Source organism: Theropithecus gelada, chromosome 12 (genome assembly GCF_003255815.1).
Source record: "Theropithecus gelada isolate Dixy chromosome 12, Tgel_1.0, whole genome shotgun sequence".
Classification (NCBI taxonomy): Eukaryota; Metazoa; Chordata; class Mammalia; order Primates; family Cercopithecidae; genus Theropithecus; species Theropithecus gelada.
The window spans coordinates 99,363,914-99,383,322 of record NC_037680.1 but is presented as its reverse complement, the minus strand read 5'-3'; the positions used below and the strand labels follow the sequence as shown (position 1 = coordinate 99,383,322).

General features: G+C 42.0%; 1 protein-coding gene across 1 annotated transcript in view; it reads right to left on the bottom strand.

Moving 5' to 3' along the window:
- MOGAT1 (monoacylglycerol O-acyltransferase 1) overlaps nucleotides 1-15,440 on the bottom strand; it is a 41,350-nt gene extending 25,910 nt beyond the window's left edge. The window contains exon 1 of the mRNA XM_025405433.1: nucleotides 15,305-15,440. Coding sequence (XP_025261218.1) covers nucleotides 15,305-15,398 — 94 coding nt within the window. The 5' untranslated portion in view covers nucleotides 15,399-15,440. The remainder of the gene's footprint in view (nucleotides 1-15,304) is intronic.
- Between the last annotated feature and the right edge of the window lie 3,969 nt (nucleotides 15,441-19,409).

Sequence of the window (19,409 nt, the reverse complement as noted above, 5' to 3'; positions counted from 1 at the left end):
AAAGAAAGAAAGAAAGAAAGAAAGAAAGAAAGAAAGAAAGAAAGAAAGAAAGAAAGAAAGAAAGAAAGAAAGAAGAAAGAAAGAAACTGAGGCTCAGGGAATTCGAGTGTCCAAATGATTTGCAGCTGGATCTGCCTAATCCTTAAACCTACGCACTTTTTCACAAAGCCACACTGTCCTCCAGCTAATGGTAATAACATGTAGAGTAACTTATTACAGGTGCATAAACAGGTTCATAAGCATAAAGAAGCAGGCAAGTGGGAGGTTCTGTTTTCCTTTCTACAAAGATGGAAAAACTGACACCAAAAGCAAACTGACCTGATTTTAATCACAGAGTGAGCCAGGAACAGATCCAAAAATAATGTCCCCAAGCTACTAATTCAATATTCCACTAACCGAACCCTGAATACCTGAATACATGCTGCATATCTCTTTAATGCTCATTACATGTTTTGCATCCAAAGAAGAAAACACAATCAGGAGCAATGGCTCATGCCTGTAATCCCAGCACTTTGGGAGGCTGAGGTGGGTGGATACCTGAGGTCAGGAGTTCGAGACCAGCCTGGCCAACATAGAGAAATCCAGTCTCTACTAAAAATACAAAAATTGGTGGGGTGTGGTGGTGGGCGCCTGTAGTCCCAGCTATTTGGGAGGTTAAGGCAAGAGAATCTCTTGAACCCAAGAGCTGGAGTTCGTAGTGAGCCGAGATCATGCCATTGCACTCCAGGCTGGGCAACAAGAGAGAGACTCCGTCTCAAAAAAAAAAAAAGAAGAAGAAGAAAAAAACACTATAAAAACTAGGTGACTAGATAACCTCTATTTTCTATGCATGCTATATATCTCTTTAATGCTCATTACATGTTTTGCATGTATAATAGTTAAGATGTAGGTCTGGAATTGAACTGCTAATCGGAATTTGCCACTGACTAGCTTTCCGACCTGGGACAAATTCTATGAGCTCTTGATCCTCAATTGCACTGCCAGTAAAATGGGCTTGTGACAGCTCATATTTCCAAACGCCACAAAGGGAATAAATAACACAAGGGTGTACAGTGCCTGGCACAGAACTACTGGTCATCAAATGCGAGCCACTGTTATAATAACTTTCTTTACTATTACAAATTTGGAGACTGCAAAATGTAGATGCAGACAGGACATCAGGCAAGTTCCTGTCACTCAACAAAAACTACTTTTAAAATTTTCCTTTTGGACTTTTTTTCCCCTATGAACAGGTTATGTTTCTTTAATATGGCTGATCACACATTTTTAAAAAATTTTGTATTTTATCACTTACAGTTATTTCACATTAGCTGTTTGGTATTACAATGTTATTTTTAATGACTGATCAACATTCCATTGATTGTCAGTGCTAATTCAACCCTTCTCTTCATTGTAAACATCTGTGATTCTAACAATTTTTCTCTGTAAATGTAATCTTGCATAAAGTTTCCCCACATTTTGATTTACTTCCATAAGATAATAAGAAGTAAAATATGGCTAGGCATGGTGGCTCACGCTTGCAATCCCAGCACTTTGGGAGGCTGAAGGAGGTGGATCATGAGGTCAGGCGTTTGAGACAAGCCTGGCCAACATGGTGAAACCCCATCTCTACTAAAAATACAAAAATTAGCTGGGCATGGTGGCAGGTGCCTATAATCCCAGCTATTTGGGAGGCTGAGGCAGGAGAATCATTTGAATTTAGGAGGCAGAGGTTGCAGTGAGCCAAGGCTGCACCATTGCACTCTGGCCTGGGCGACAGATTGAGACTCTGTCTCAAAAAAAAAAAAAAAAAAAAGTAAAATACTGGATGGCTAAGCAGAAATATCTTTGTCATCTGATACACTTCGATATTTTGCTATCCAAAGAAGTTGTTCTAATTTAAATTCCCACTCTAGACACTGCATACATTTTTTTGTTTCAAATCATAAAGAGCATCACAATAGTTTTCTAATCCTTTGATTGTTGGTATTTTTTTTTTTTTTTTTGTGAGACAGAGTCTCACTCCATTGCCCAGGCTGGAATGCAATGACATGATCTCAGCTCACTGCAACCTCCGCCTCTTGGGTTCATGGGATTCTCCTGCCTCAGCCTCCCGAGTAGTTGGGATTGCAGGCAGGTGCTACCATGCCTGGCTAATTTTTGTAGTTTTAGTAGAGACGGGGTTTTACCACGATGGCCAAGTTGGTCTCAAACTCCTGACCTCGGGTGATCTGCCCACCTCGGCCTCCCAAAGTGTTGGGATTACAGTGAGCCACTGCACCTGATCATGTAATCCTTTGATTCTAAATGGGATTGAAAGAAGAAAACACTATAAAAACTAGGTGACTAGGTAATCTCTATTTTCTATTTTTATCTCATTAAGCAATTCAGGGTAACTTGATTTTTCTAAATTGGAGTTCAAAGAGAAGAGGAAGATACAAAGGTCTACGCCATTACATTGTGCAGCTCTCAAAACTCATGTTGATAACTTCAAAAGTTGCCTAGATTCACAAACCAAGTTGAATTTGAGGCCTGAATTTTAGCTGAGTTGATTTATCTATATTCCGGATTAAAAACCACAACTCGGCTTCCTATCAATGACACTCTATTTTCACTCAGCTCACATAAATTCTACTTTCTCCATATTGTTGAGGAAGCTGTCCCTCACTCACTTTTTTTTTTTTTTTTTGAAATGGAGTCTCACTCTGTTGCCCCGGCTGGAGTACAATGGTGTGATCTCAGCTCACTGAACCTCCACCTCCCGGGTTCAAGTGATTCTCCTGCCTTGGCTTCATAAGTAGCTGAGATTACAGGCACGCACCACTATGCCTGGCTAATTTTTGTATTTTTAATAGAGGCGGGGTTTCACCATGTTTGCCAGGCTGGGGGCTAGAACTCCTGACCTCAGGTGATGCACCCACCTCAGCCTCCCAAAGCGCTGGGATTACAAGCGTGAGCCACTGTTCTCGGCCTTTTTTTTTCTTTTCTTTTTCTTTTTTAAATTTAAGTGAAATTCACATAACATAAAAAACTAGTGATTTTAAAGAGAGCACTCCAGTGGCATTTAATTCACAATGTTGTACAACTACTACCACCATCTAGTTCCCAAACATCCCCCTTATTTCAAAATAAAACCCTTTACCCATGAAGCGGTTACTCCCCATTCCTCCCTCCCCTCCACCGCTGGCAATTACCAATCTGTAGTCTGTCTCTTTTTCTTTCTTTTTTTTTTTTTTTTTTTTTTGAGACAGGGTCTCACTTTGTCACTCAGGCTGCAATGCAGTGGCGTGAACATGGGTCACTGCAGCCTCGACCTCTCGGGCTCAGGTCATCCTACCACCTTAGCCTCCCAAATAGCTGGGACTAGAGGTGTGCACCATGATACCTGGATACTTTTTGTATTTTTCATAAAGATAGGCTCTTGCCATGTTGCCCAGGCTACTCTTGAACTCCTGAGCTCAACCGATCCTCCTGCCTCAGCCTTCCAAACTGCTGGGATGACAGGTGTGAGCCACTGTACCTGGCTGTAGTCTGTTTCTATGGATGTACCCACTCTCAATATTCATATGAATGGAATGGTATCATATGCGACCTTTTGCAGACTTTTGTTTAACATCCAGTTTTTTGTAGACCTTTGTTTAACATCAAGGTTTTGAGGTTCATCCATGTTGTAGCGTGTATCAGTACTTCATTCCTTTTTACAGCTGAGCAATATTCCCACATACACATACACTGTAATCTGCTTATTCATGCATCTGTTGATGGACATTTGGGTTGCTCCCACCTTTGGCTACTGTGAAGAGTGCCACAATGCCCCCATCACTGGAAACTTACTACATGTTTGAAACAAGTAGGGCTGGCCGGGCGCGGTGGCTCAAGCCTGTAATCCCAGCACTTTGGGAGGCCGAGACGGGCGGATCACGAGGTCAGGAGATCAAGACCATCCTGGCCAACACGGTGAAACTCCGTCTCTACTAAAAAATACAAAAAACTAGCCGGGTGAGGTGGCGGGCACCTGTAGTCCCAGCTACTCGGGAGGCTGAGGCAGGAGAATGGCGTAAACCCGGGAGGCGGAGCTTGCAGTGAGCTGAGATCCGGGCACTGCACTCCAGCCCGGGCGACAGAGCGAGACTCCGTCTCAAAAAAAAAAAAAAAAAAAAAAAAAAGAAACAAGTAGGGCTCCAGCAAAGTGTATGTGTGATCATCGAATTTAGCACCACCAATAAAGGGACAAAATGACATGATGCCGGCCGGGCGCGGTGGCTCAAGCCTGTAATCCCAGCACTTTGGGAGGCCGAGACGGGCGGATCACGAGGTCAGGAGATCGAGACCATGCTGGCTAACACGGTGAAACCCCGTTTCTACTAAAAAATACAAAAAATTAGCCGGGCGAGGTGGCGGGCGCCTGTAGTCCCAGCTACTGGGGAGGCTGAGGCAGGAGAATGGCGTGAACCCAGGAGGCGGAGCTTGCAGTGAGCTGAGATCCGGCCACTGCACTCCAGCCTGGGCGACAGAGTGAGACTCCGTCTCAAAAAAAAAAAAAAAAAAAAAAATGACATGATGCCTCCTCATAGGATCTACTGGGAAATACACTCTGTCACCTTAGTCAAGCCCAGGTTGGCGGGGGCCCTCTACGAGATAACTGGCTTGGGCTGTTTAAAAATAATCAACCTTATAAAAGCTTTAAAAACAAATAAAAGCTATAGGAACTGGTCTACCTCTAAAGGAAAAGTTGAAGACAATTAAGGAAATTTGAATATAAACCATGTATTAAATAAGATTATCGTATCCCTGATACATTTCTTGGGTATGATAGTAGGATTTTGATTATACAGAGAATTCTTGTTTTCAGGCGATACATGCTATAGTATTCAAGTGTTATGATGTTTACAACTTAGTTTCTTCTAAATTGTTCAGCAGCAACAACAAAGTGTGTGTGTGTGTGTGTGTATGTGTGTGTGTGCGTGTGGTGAGAGGGAGAGAAAGCAAATGTGGCAAAATGCTAAAAAGTTGCTAAATCTAGATAAAAAAGAATATGTTTTCAAAAATTTTGATTTTATTATGGTAAGAGCACTTAAAATGCAGTCTACCCTCGTAACAAACATTTGTGTAAACAAGTGTATAACGCAGTATTGTTAGTTGTAAGTACCAAGTACCGTGTCTGTGACATAATAATATTTGGTTTCTGCCCCCTTTAGGCTTAGGGCTCCTAAAACTATTGTAATTTCCTGATCAACAGGGGTGCTAGGTACATCTTTCCATCTTTTGTTCTAATATTTGAACCCCAGTCCTGATGCTGAGCTTCCAATCCCTTGGAACTTCCTGAGTGACAGCAATGTCTTTTCTTCTAAGGAGGCAACTCTTGGTGGGCTCCAGGATGGTGGCTGGCCACTGAAAGACTAAGCAGTCACTAGAGGCTTGGAACCTGCAGCCCCATTCCCATCCTCAGGGAGAGGAGAGGGCTGGAAATGGAGTTAGTGACTGATCATGTTAGTAACTGATCATGCCTAAATGAGGAAGGCTCCATAAAGTCCAGAGTTCAGACAGCTTCTGGGTTGGTGAACACAATCACAAGCTGAGAGACTGGTGTACCCCAATGCCAAGAGGACAGAAGCTCCTGTGCTTTGGAACCTTCCAGACCTCTACCTAGGTACCTCATCATCTACATCCTTTATCATATCCATTATAATAAACTGCCAAACATAAGTGTTTTCCTGAGCACTGTGAGCCATCATGGCAAATAACAGAGTCCAAGGAGGAGGTCGTGTAAATCCTCCATTTGTAACCAGTCAGAAAGAAGCACAAGTGCCAACCTGGACTTGTGGTTGGCATCTAAAGTTGGGGCAGTCTTATAGATTGAGCTCTTCACCTGTGAGACCTAGCTCCAGGTAGACAGCATCAGAACTGAACTATAGAATACCTAGCTGGTGTCTGGAGAGTTGGAGAAGGGTTGGTCCAGCAAAATCAGGGACGTAAATTTTCAGTTTCCAAGAATTGAAGACTTTTGGCAAGGAGTGGTGGCCAGGTCTGTGGCTTCTGGAAAGCGCTTAAACGCTTACACAGACAATTCCCATACATTAATGATTTTCCCTCTGTTGTCTCTACCCTTTCTGACTCCATTCCACTCACCTAGCTATTTACAATAAGTGAAATTGTTCTATAAAATCTCCATGAACAACCTGCATCAGCCAAAACATTGTGAAAACCATTGAACATTTATCTACTTGCATTAAATAATGACCGTAATTAAGAAATAATTTAAGACTTTAACTTGTATATGTATTCTTTCTTTCTATTCTCATCCAAAAATTTTTCATATTTTTCTGCATGAAAGCTGTTTCCATACTTATTTTAACCATTTAACGTAGTATGGAGAAAGTAAGTAAAATTCAGAGGCAAGCAAAAATCCATTAGCACTTCTTTCCCTTCTTATTCCCAGAGACACTATATTTTTAAAATACCTATCTGTGCCATCTGTGGAACATAAGAATATAAGTGTAAATTCTTCTGATTTTAAAAGTTTCTATTTTAAGAGAACTTGCCTCCCAGAGTTTTTAAGGGTTGTGCTAAAAGACAAATCTCATCAGACCCCTTTGCAGAATTTTGCAGCCTAGTTTTCTTCATATGTGGGTTTATGCTACACTGCTTTTAAAAAGTGTTGCATACAGGGAAATACATTTTTCTTGTTTTATAGCACAGTCAATCTTGAACCTACTTCCTTGCCTGAAGAAGGCAAATAAATTATAACAAACATCTGGTTGAAACCAGCCCCATGTTCTGAATATTTCAGGAAGGTTTCCATAAACACAAATACTTTGTATAGCTCAAACTGAAATCCATGGAGATAATCCATAACAAAAGAGACACACTATTGTTTACAAAAGCCCAAGAATCCCTTGTGTAATGTTAAAATGCACTTTCTCAAAATTTTCCAGATTAAAGGAACTAAAAGGACAACATAATGTGAAAAGACAAAATTACAGCAAATTTAGTTATGGAGCTAATTGACTTTTATTCACTATTCATGAATCAGGGCAGCCTCCATTCTGCAAAATAGGAGAGCTTTTACCGAGTAATGGTAGAACAGTGGGTAACGTAGAAACAAGGAAAACAGACCAAGAGGGAAGAAAAAGTGAATTGGCTATTGTCATGTCACTTCAGGTTTCTTTTTTATAAAAGTTAACGCAAAGGCGACTTCCTTATTACACTGACTCAGGCAGACTGGATCTCAGGAAAACTGGTCTATTTGGAGATCTTCCTGCTTCCTTGAAGTTTCAAATTTGATTATGTGGCACATAGGATGAGTGACTCCACTTTGGTTTGCTCACGTCTGCTGGAGCCTAGTGCAGGAGCTCAGTCCAAAACAATGACTGCCCATAATTTCTGTTTAACACAACTAAATACAACATGTGGATTCCTTTGCTATACAGGACTTTAGTAAGAGAACTGCTGAAGTATTTTTCTGATTTGGGTAATTGTACTGTGGCTATGGAAGAGAAATGTTCTTGATTTTAGGACATATATACTGTAACCAGTTCAGTTAGTTTTCTACAAATTAAATTATAAGCTAATTCCATTCAAACAGCAATCCCAGTGAAAATCCCAGGAGGCTTTTTTTGGTGTGGAAATTGTCAACCTGATCCTAAAATGCATATGGAAATTATAAGGACTTGGAATAATCAAAACACCTCTGAAAAACAACAATACCAACAAAGTTTGAAGTTGGAATCAGTTTGAATATCTGATTCCAAGAATTATTATAAAGCTACAATAATCAAAACAACATGGTACTGGCATCAAGATAGATAAACGCATCAATGGCACAGAATAAAGAGTCTAGAAATAAACCCATGCATATATGGACAATTGGTATTTGATAAAGGCACAAGGGCAATGCAGTAGAGAGCTGACAGTGATCTTTCAAAAAAGAGCTGGAACAATTGGATTATACATACGCAAAAAAAAAATGGACTTAGACACTGTACCATACACAAAAATTAACCCTAAATAGATCATAGATCTATATGGAAAACCTAAAACTATTTACACTGGTAGGAGAAAATATAGAAGAAAATTTTTGTGACCTTGGATTAAGTGAAGAATTTTTTTTATTATTATTGAGACAGAGTTTTTTGCTCTTGTCACCCAGGCTGGAGTGCAATGGCGTGATCTCAGCTCACTGCAACCTCCACCTCCTGGGTTCAAGCAATTCTCGTGCCTCAGCCTCCCGAGTAGCTGGGACTACAGGTACCTGCCATCGCGCCCAACGAAGTTTTATATTTTTAGTAGAGGCAGGGTTTCCCCACGTTGGCCAGGCTGGTGTCGAACTCCTGACCTCAGGTTATTCACCCGCCTCGGCCTCTCAAAGTGCTGGGATTACGGACATGAGCCACCTCACCTGGCCGGATTAAGCAAAGATTTTAAAGATATGACATCCAACACAATCTATTAAAAACATGGATACATTGGACTTCATCAAAATTAAAACTTCCGCTCTTCAAAAGACACTGTTAAGAGATTGAAAGGATAATCCATAGACTGAAAGAAAAATCTATACAAAGCTCATGGCTGATAAATGACTTTATATCTAGAATGTACAAGAACTCTCAAAACTCAGCAATAGGAAAACAAGCAATCCTATAAAAACCAGACAAAAGATTTAAACAGATACTTCAACAAGGAATACAGATGGCAACTATGCAAATGAAAAGATGCTCACGGTCATTAGTCACTGAGGACATGCAAATTAAAGCCACAATGGGACACCACTACACACTTATTAAAATTGCAAAAATTGGGGCTCAGCAACATTCTCTTGGCTCCTGGTGGTCAGTGGGGGAAGCGTGTGGGCAAGTCAGCACTCACCATCCAGTTAATCCAGTCCTATTTGCTAATGGATTATGATCCAATCACTTAAGATTCCTATGCAAAGCATTGTGTGATAGATAACACAGCAGGCTGGCTAGATACTTTAGATAAAGCAGAACAAGAAGAGTTTGGAGCCATGAGATAACAGAATATGGGGACTGGCGAGGGCATCCTGTTGGGCTTTTGAGTCACGGGCGAGGCAGTTTTGGGAAAAAATCTATACATTTCAAAGACAGATTCTCAGAGTAAATGATTATGATGCGTTTCCAATGATTTTATTTGGCCATAAAGCAGATCTGGATCTTTAAAGACAAGTAACACAGGTAGGACAGAGTTAGTACGGCAACTTTAGGCAGCATACCCAGAAGGCATTAGCAAAGGATAGAATGAATGTAGCTTAAGCTTTCCATTAACTTGTCCAATTTATAAGGAAATTTCAAGAGCAGTAACTTCCTTCTTCACCAGAACCCACACGGAAAGAAAAAGACAAGAAAGGCTGCTACTGTGTCATTTTCTAGAATCCTTTGAGTTTTAGCTATCAGCCTCCAGGAAGAGCCCTCATCTTCTTTTTCTCTCCTTACAGTTTACATCTCATTAGTATCTTTCCAGCCTTAGACAAACGTTAGCCTTAGACCAAGAAGCTGGTGAGTCCTTTCCACCTAACTAACTAAGTTGGTGAGTCCTTTCCACCTAAGCTAACACAATGATCATTTCCAGACAAATTTAAAGGAAATGCCAAGGCTGCTTCAAAATTATCTGATTTCATTAAAATATATATGCCAGGCATGGTGGCTTTTTAGTAGAGACAGGGTTTCACCACATTAGCCAGGATGGTCTTGATCTCCTGACCTCGTGATCTGCCTGCCTCGGCCTCCCAAAGTGCTGGGATTACAGGCGTGAGCCATTGCGCCCGGCCAATAAGTACTTTTATATGTTTATAAGCATTATACTTTACAACATACCTTGTAAATATGTAAAGGTAAGTATTTAATTCTCATTGTTCCCTTTTAACTGACAAAGCATAAAAAGTGGAAACTACAGAAGCTGTGGTAGAACTTGTACTTGCTGGTCTGGTTTTCGTTGTATCCACCTTTGGCCAGTCACATATCTACTCAAGAAACCTTCCCAATAGAGTACAACAGGATGAGACTCAGATCATTTTCAGTATCCCCTACTAGAGATTGACTGTTATATCTCAGGTATGAAGCGTAAAATTTTAGTTGACAATTAGTATAATTGTGGATGGCTTCTGACTTTGTTTTTTAATTCTGTGGATTGTGTTTAAACAATTCAAAAGTATGTTCCTGATTTTTAGATACTAAAATACACAGTTGTCACTTTATTGAACATGTACAAAAGTCCCACAAAGTTTTTTTTTTTTCTTCTTTTTTTGAGACAGAGTCTCACTGTGTCGCCCAGGCTGGAGTGCGGTGGTGCGATCTCAGCTCACTGCAAGCTCTGCCTCCCGGGTTCACGCCATTTTCCTGCCTCAGCCTCCCAAGTAGCTGGGATTACAGGTGCCTGCCACCACGCCCGGCTAGTTTTTTTTTTTTTTTTCCTTATTTTTAGTAGAGATGGGGTTTCACCATGTTAGCCAGGATGGTCTCGATCTCCTGACCTCGTGATCCGCCCACCTCGGCCTCCCAAAGTGCTGGGATTACAGGCATGAGCCACCGCGCCCGGCCAGTCCCATGAAGTTTATAGAGCATACCTTTATATAGCTTCAGGTGCCAGAATTAAAATTGATCTGTATCACAAGAAAAAAAATTGCAAAAATTAAATAGACTGCAACGAGTGATGGTAAGGACATGGAGCAATTAGAACTCTCATGCCCTGCCAGTGAGAATGTTAAATGATGTAATAGTTTGGAAGAAACTTCGGTGATTTCTGGAAAATTTAAACCTGCAACTATCATATAATCAAGCCATTACATTCTTAGGTTTACCTATGAATAAAGAAAGTATCTGTTCATACAAAGATCTGTAGGCGAAAGTTCATGGTAGTATTATTCATAATAGCTATGAGCCAAATATTCATCAATAGATGGTTGGACAAATTGCAATACGTCCATGCAAGAGAATGCTGCTTAGAAACAAAAAGCAATGAACTACTGATATATATGAGAAAGAGCCTCAAAATAATTATGCTGAGCAAAAGAAGCCAGACAAAAGGAGAGTATATGTGATGTGATTCCATTTATACAAAACTCTAGAAAATGCAAACTAATCTGTGGTGACAGATCAGATCATATCAGGTGCAGTGTGGCTCACACCTGTAATCCTAGCACTTTGAGAAGTCAAGGTGGGAGGATCTCTTGAGCCCAGGAGTTCCAGACCAGCCTAGACAACATAGAGAGACCCCATTTGTATAAAAAGAAAGAAAGAAAGAGAAAGAAAGAAAGAAAGAAAGAGAGAAAGAAAGAAAGAGAAAGGAAGGAAGGAAGGAAGGGAGAAAGGAAGGAAGAAAAGAAAAGAGATCAGTGGTTGCTTGGGAAGGGGTGTAGGGGATGGGCAGAGAACGAGGGCTTACTGTTTGATTTTATTACTAAATGAAACATTTTGCTACTTTAAAATATATTCCAAGTACTAATAGCTTAAACTCACTTTCCTGGTGGTGGCAAGAAAAATGCATTCTGGAATTTTGATTTAGAGATCTTAAATCTCGAAATTTCTTCACCACCAGAAGTAACTATTGTATCAACTCCTTACTTAAAACTTGATAATTAAATGGAAAGAAGATAGCATTTATCCTTTCTTTCCTGTAAGAATTGAATTGTAGGGTAGTCAAATGGTGCTACATGATGAGACAATATTTTTAACTGCAGAAATTCCAGCTAATAAATGACGAATAAATGATAGAATAAGAAAATCACCATTTTGCAGTTTCAAATAAAACAAGCAATTCAGGCAAGGATCATGACTTAAATCACTAGATGAAAGTTTGCAGCATGCCAGTCATCACCTTAGATTACTTCCTTCCTAGACCCACTGACCAGTTGTAGACACAAATAATGGGACAAGCACACACTGTGTGTGCGTCCTGATGTGATGTAACATGAAGTGCACAGCAACACTTGGGAAGAAGTCTTGCCCAAAAGGTTTCATCTAAATCTAATCAAGCATTTAGCTCTAACTTCCATCTTTTAAAAGAAATACAAGGGATAGAGGAACAAATTAACCCTACAAAGAAGCAGACAAACTCACAAAGTGAGACATCCTGCAGGACCCATGTCAAATGGTTTCTTCAAGCCTTCATTGACAAGAAAACAAAGGGGAGACACTGTTCTACACGAAAGACATAAAAACCAAATATAACACGTGGGTCTTATTTGGATTTGGGTTCAAACAAATTGCCAGTAAAAGTGTATTTTGTTTGGGCACGGAGGCTCACATCTGTAATCCCATTACTTTGGGAGGCTGAGGCAGGGGGATCACTTGCGCCTGGGAGTTTGAGACCAGCCAGGGCAACATAAGGAGGCCCCGCCTCTATCCAAAAGAAAAAAGAACAAGAAAAAAAGTGTAGTTTTGGTGCAATTTAGGATATCTGAGCTTGGTTTACATGATTTTAAGCAATTTTTGTTAACTACGCTAGGTATGACAAGAGTACTATGGTTACACACAAAATACTAATTTTTAAAATATGCAAACTAAAGTATTTAGTATTAAAATATCTTAATGTGTGAGTTCACTAGACACAAAGGAAACAACAGACACCGCGGCCTACATAAGGGTGGAGGGTGGAGGATGAGGAGGAAAAGCTACCAACTGAGTACTATGCCAATTATTTGGGTGATGAAATAATCTGTACACTCCCCACGACGCAAAATTTACCCATATATCAAACCTGCACATGTACTCCTGAACCTAAAAGGTAAAAAAGTTATACAAAAAAAAAGATTTGTTTTAAAATATTTTTTGCAAAATAATGGATAAAACGTATACGGCAAATTATTAAATAACTATAAACTTAGGTCATGGGTATATGGGAATTCATACTCTTCTGTCTACTTTCTGTATGTTTGAAATTTCCCACAATATAATTTCCAAGATATGTGATAACACAAAATATGCTCCTGCTAACACAAATGTCAAATGTGTGAAACGTTGAAAACATGGAGGTGAATTGGATCTAGAACCACTGTAGTTTGATTCAAATTAGGCACAGGTCATTGAGCACCTGTCATGTCTTCATCACTAATCCACTCACATGTGGTCACACGTGTCTCGACTTTCCACTACTGAGCCATGTGATCTTGAGTAATTTACTTTACCTCCTAGTTCCTTCATTGGTAAAGTGAGGGTAAGGGGTAGTCACTCTCACCGGGTTGCTGTGAGGATTACATGAGTTAATACTCTAGGGATCTGGTGGGTAGATAGTTCCTATTCTGGGTGATAGACCAGAAACAGCCATTCAACAAGTATTTGTGTATATCTCGAGTATTTGCATATATCTTCCACGGGCCAGACACATACTATGTGTTCCCTCACTGAGCTTGTAGACTAGGACAGCCATAAAGAAACTTCTCAAGTCACCACAGCCATACACAGATACAAGCAATGATAAGTGCCATGAAAGAAAAGAACAGTGGCTATCAGAGATGTGTTGAATGATCAGTTAGGAAGTCGGACTCCAAGTTCAGGCCATTAAAGAGAGCAGTTTAATGGGTAAAGCAGAGACTTTGGGCAGAATACTTGGGTTTGAAACCAGCTCTACCATGTCCTGCTAGCTGCATCACCTTGAGCAATTTACTTCACCTCTTAGTTCCCTCATCTGTACCATGAGTGCAGGAATAGTCCTTACCTCACACGGGTATTGTGAAGATTGCTAGTTAATCGTGGATATTGCTTAGAACAGCACCTGGCACATACCAAGCGCTGGATACGGTTGTGTGTTGTTACCTCCGTGGTACTTTGATCCAGAGCAAAACGAGGTGTAATGTTATCAACCCTGCCTCACGGTGTGTGGCCTGTGAGGACTTAATGAGTTAACATTTTGAATTACTTTTTTTTTCCCCCCCGTAAATTCTACCTAGCAGCACAGGAGAGTCACTTGGAGAGTTCTTAAAAGAGGAAAAAGGAAAAGAAAAAAAAAAAAAAAGGTGTACAGGCTTCATTCTGAAACAAACGACTTAGAAATCCCAGGGATGAGCAGGGCGCGGTGGCTCATGCCTGTAATCCCAGCACTTTGGGAGGCTGAGGCGGGCAGATCACCTGTGATTGGGAGTTCGAGACCACTCTGACCAACATGGAGAAACCCCGTCTCTATTAAAAAGACCAAATTAGTCAGGTGTGGTGGCACATGCCTGTAACCCCAGTTACTCGGCAGTCTGAGGCAGAAGAATCACTTGAACCCGGGAGGCGGAGGTTGGGGTGAGCCGAAGATCGCGCCATTGCACTCCAGCCTGGGCAACAAGAGTGAAACTCAGTATCAAAATAATAAATAAATAAACAAACAAACAAACAAATAAATCCCAGGGACAGAGCCTGGTATCTGTATTTATAGAAGCTTCTCCAGTGATTCTCATCTAGAGCCAGGGTTGAGAACCACTGATCTAGGCTTTCGAAATGTAAAAGCAGTTTTAAAAGCTTAAAACTCTCTAATGCAATGGGTTTATTACTATTGGCACCCCAACGCTGTACAATCCATGATCTTACAGCATACACATGATTTTCATCTTCAGAAGAGTTTATGTTTCGATAGAAGGGTCTCCCCCAAATTCCTCTCTCCTCCCACATCACCCCTATGTACTTCAAGAGCAGAACAAATATGAAGAAGAAGAAGAAAAAAAAACCAGCTAAACACCTTTGCCCCATCTAATGATTCGGCTCCTGTATGTTTCATGGGCTCAACTTGGGAACCAACTGGAACACATACGCTCCCGGGTCGCATTATTTCCAGAGAGAAACCGCTCAACCAAACGCAATGAGTAGGCTTCTTTACAGAAAGGTACTGCTATGCATCCAGGAAATCTCCAAAATGGTAAAGGGAACACTGCTCTTTGTCAGGAGGGTGGGGAGACGAAGGAATCAGGTTCTAACTACTTAGACATTACTTTTCCATCTATGAATCAACAGTTCGAGAAACGAGTTTGCCAACTTTTGAGGGGTTAAAGTGCTCAAGCGTTGGATGGAGTCATGGTTACATTTTGGTGGATACAGTTGCCAAAAGTCATCGAGCTGTATCCGTATAACTGCGCTTTTTATTGTAGGCAAGATGCACCTCAATTAAAAAAAAAAAGATAACGCAGGGGAAAATAAAGTTAAACAGCCATTAGCGATGAGGTTCTCCTGAGGAAACAAACCAGCGTCCACGTTAGCGCCAAACGCCCTCTTTCACCCGCCTGCTGTGGCCGACAGGGGAACGAGGGTTGGAAGGTTCTCTGCAGGTTCTGGAATCCAGACCATCCCGAGGGAGGACACGGAGCCCACGCGCCGCTGCCCGGGGGCGGGGTCCTTACCCAGCAGCACGAAGTACAGGACCCACTGCAGCACGGCCACCGTTTGCAGCCGCCGCGCCAGCGGGATGTTGAGCGGTGCAAACTCCACCTTCATGGCCCAGCCGGGCGAGGACTGCGCCAGCCACTGCCGCCTGCACCCCCGCTGCTCTGCGGCGCCTGTGGGCAGTGCCCGGCCGGATCCGGGCCCCTCGCTGGGCACTGGCTGGGCGGAGAGGAGGAGGCAGAGGCTAGGCAGCGGGCGGGGACCCAACTTCGCCCTGGGTAAGAGGGCGGGCTCGGCTGAGGCTGGGGGCAGCCAATCACAAGCGCCCCGTGCCAGAGCTGGCCCAGCGCCCTGGCCCCGCAGCAGCTGCCGCGGCCCGGGGCGCATTGGCTGGCGCGCCAGGGCGGTGGCGAGAGCGCACCGCATGGGACACGAGGGACGGGGAGAGGGGTCAGCTGGCAGCCAGCCCATGCCGGGTAACGCGGGCTCCTGCCGCCTGGCTGAGGACCTGGGATCTCCACGAGGATCTGACCATTGTTTAGCTGATTGATCACCCAGCGCTTGCCTTCAGCACCCGCCCTTAAACCCACGCCTTCTTTCGAACCCTCTGTGCCTGGGGAAGGGTTAGTTTGAGGAATCGCCCGCCAGCTGGAGAGAGGAGCCAGACTTGTTTCTTAGCTTATTGGTCTGTGTCCCCCCGCCACCTCCGGTTTCCCCTGGAAGGGGGAAGAGGACGTGGCTTCCTCACTCTTGGGTCCTCAGATCCCTACAGGAGCTCTGGGAACCTTTCACCCATTCATTCATTCAACCCATATTTATTAAGGCCACGTGCTGGGCACCATCCGGGCGCTCGGATAACCAAGCTGTCAAGCTCGTCTGTGTGAAGAGACCACCAACAGGCTTTGTGTGAATAAGGCTGTTTATTCACCTGGGTGCAAGTGGGCTGAGTCCCAAAAGAGTCAGCGAAGGGAGATGGGGAAGGGGTTGCTTTACAGGAGTTGAGCAGGTAATGGAAAATTACAGTAAAAGGTAGTTTTCTATTAGCAGAGGAAGGGGTCACCAGGTACACGGTGGGGAGATCATAAGACTCATTGTCCAGAAGAAGAATGTCACAAAGTCGATTGATCAGCTAAGGTATGGCAGGGAGCAGTCACAATGATAAAATGTTGTAATGTTGGTTAATCAGTTAAGGCAGGAACTGGCTGTTTTACTTGTGTTTTTTTGGCTGCTCCAGGCTTCTTGGCTCCTGCAGGCCACCTAGATGTGTATGTGCAGGTCACATGAAGGTTATAATGGCTGAGCTTTGGCTCAGAGGCCTGACACAAGCTATTCATTGTCTTGTTTTCAGAGTACAGGGAGAAACAGCCATCAGCAAAACAACTACACAATTTGGTGTATAATTACAAGTAAGACCCTACTGTGAATGACCAGAAGATTCCAAAACCAAGACTGCTGCATGGTCAGGGAAGTGTCTGAAGAAGTGCCCTTACTTGAGCTGTAGCCAAATTTAGTTAACCCAGCAGTCATCCAGGCAAAGGGAAGCACGCGTGCAAAGGTCCTGTGGCCGAACTCCAGGAAGAGCTCAAAAAGTGGGAGCTTGGGGGACAAGGGTGAGATTGGGGTGACCCTTTAGGCTCCATTAGGCAAAAATGGTGGGTAAGGTCCAGAGCCTTGCAGACTGTGTTTAGGGTTCAAGTTTGTACCCCAAGAGCAATACAAGACACTGAAGGGTTTCGATTATGATATGCTAAATGGATAAATGGATGGCTAGATTCTAAATAGTGCCTAGTCCTTGGGAGCAACCACTGCACTTTATTTATAAATATTAATTACCACATAGTTGAAGAACTGAAAATGATGAGTAGCTGTCAAGTCTTGCTGGAGAGGACTTGGAACAGGGCAAAACAACAGAGTTGGCCCTCCCTTCTCCCACATCCTCTGCCCTTTTCTTCTTCAACATTTTAATACAAAGAGAGTTGGATTAAAACAAATACCAGGGCCACTTGGAGGAGTTGTTTTTGACTTTTTGTATGCAACACTTGTTTGGGTTTTTTTTTTTCCTCCTACTTAAGGAGTCACTTTCTTCTTTCCTTTTAGATTTCTTCCTTAAACTTTCCCCCACTGCTAGGTAGGGACACTATGAACACACACTGTGAACACACATTATGTACATTTACTCATTGACTATTTGTGGAAAGCTTTCTATGTATTAGGCACCGGGTAGGGAAAGGAGGTGAGCTACAATGGTGAATAAGAAAGGTCCCTGTCCTGCTGCAACTCACAGTCTAGTGGGAGAAACAGAAAATACCTACATACATAGACAACCAAATTTGTGACAGTGTCCTGAAGGAAACACATAGGCTGACATAGCACAATGGGCACCTATTTAGAACAGATTGGAGATAGCAAGAGTGGAAGTAGGCATATCCCCTAAGGAGACTATTGTAGGATGATTGCAGAGGATGTGGAAGCTTGGGAAAATAGAGATAGACTTGAGATATGCATGGGACATATAAATAGTAGGACTGTTTGATTAATTGGATTCCGAATCTATCGGTAAAGAAGAGTAAAACACCCAGCACTCCTGATCCTGATCACTTGGAGTTTGCTTGCTTAGTAATGTGTTTGTTACTTTCCCAGAGCACTAAGCTAATAGATAAGAACTGTCATATCCTGTCACAGCCATCACAGCCAACTGAAACAAAGCATGGACTCATCAGCACTCAGTCAATGCAACAGTCCATCACCATTTTAATCAACAATTTTTGATTTTTTCACTCATTAGTATACTCTCATCCTTTTGACATTCAACATGTATTTATTTGTTTACATATTGTGTGCCAAGTTATGAGAGTTAAGTGATCACTGGATTGACATAGTGGGAACGTTTTAATTCATCAAGCTATTCAAAACAATTCTTTCATATGAGCCTAAGATTCCAGAGCCTAACTGCTATACTAGGCTGCTTCTCAAATAATATAAGGAAGAAAGGGAGTGTTGTCACAACGGAGGAACAAGTCATTGAAGGGTAAGTAGATGAATGCTGATGACGGAACCTGTCATTTGGGTTGAGGTGTAGTTATCCATTCAGTCAACAAATATTTTAGCAAATGATTAAAGAAAAATACATTTGGCAGAAGCATCAGCTTTGTTCCTAAGGGCCTGGAATTGGCTAAATATGAGTGAATAATACATATATATGTTTACAATAATTCAACGAAAATGTATCAAGCACCACAGCTGTGGCAAGTCCTGGGGAAGGAACCAGCACAGTCCCTTGGAAGATCTGGGATTCTACTGATGGGTATGGTTCCTCTTTCTACTTCTCAACTCTGATGAAGAAATAAGAAGGTCACAGGCCAGAATGCCTCAACAATAATGAAAGGCTACTCTTGGAACTGAGAAATAAGAAATCTTTTCTTTGTTTTATTTATTTCTTCCTGTGCACTTTACTATAACTAACTTCTACTTGTAGAAAGGTGACAATGTCTTTCTATAACATGATGTTTTACTGTAACTTAAGTAAAAATGTTCTCATTGTCAGGTTAAAAAGGAAATAGTATTCTGTTAGTATTCTGTCTAGACAGAGTCCTTAGAAGGGATGGTTTAGGGCAAAGGTCATGGTTCTGATTTTCATAAGATGCATTAATCATAAAAGTAAGTATTCTGTCTCTCTGTCTCTCTCTGTCACACACACACACACACACGCACACACATAAACACACACCACTGACAGCAACCAGCTCTGGTTAATGTCTCACGTGTGCGTGTGAAGAGACCACCAAACAGGCTTTGTGTGAGCAACAAGGCTGTTTATTTCACCAGGGTGCAGGCGGGCTGAGTCTGAAAAGAGAGTCAGCAAAGGGTGGTGGATTATCATTAGTTCTTATAGGTTTTGGGATAGGCGGTGGATTTAGGAGCAGTGTTTTCCAGGCAGGGGGTGGATCTCACAAAGTACATTCTCAAGGATGGGGAGAATTACAAGGAACCTTCTTAAGGATGGGGGAGATTACAAAGTACATTGATCAGTTAGGGTGGGGCAGAAACAAATTATAATAGTGGAATGTCATCAGTTAAGACTATTTTCACTTCTTTTTTTTTTTTTTTTTTTTTTTTTTTTTT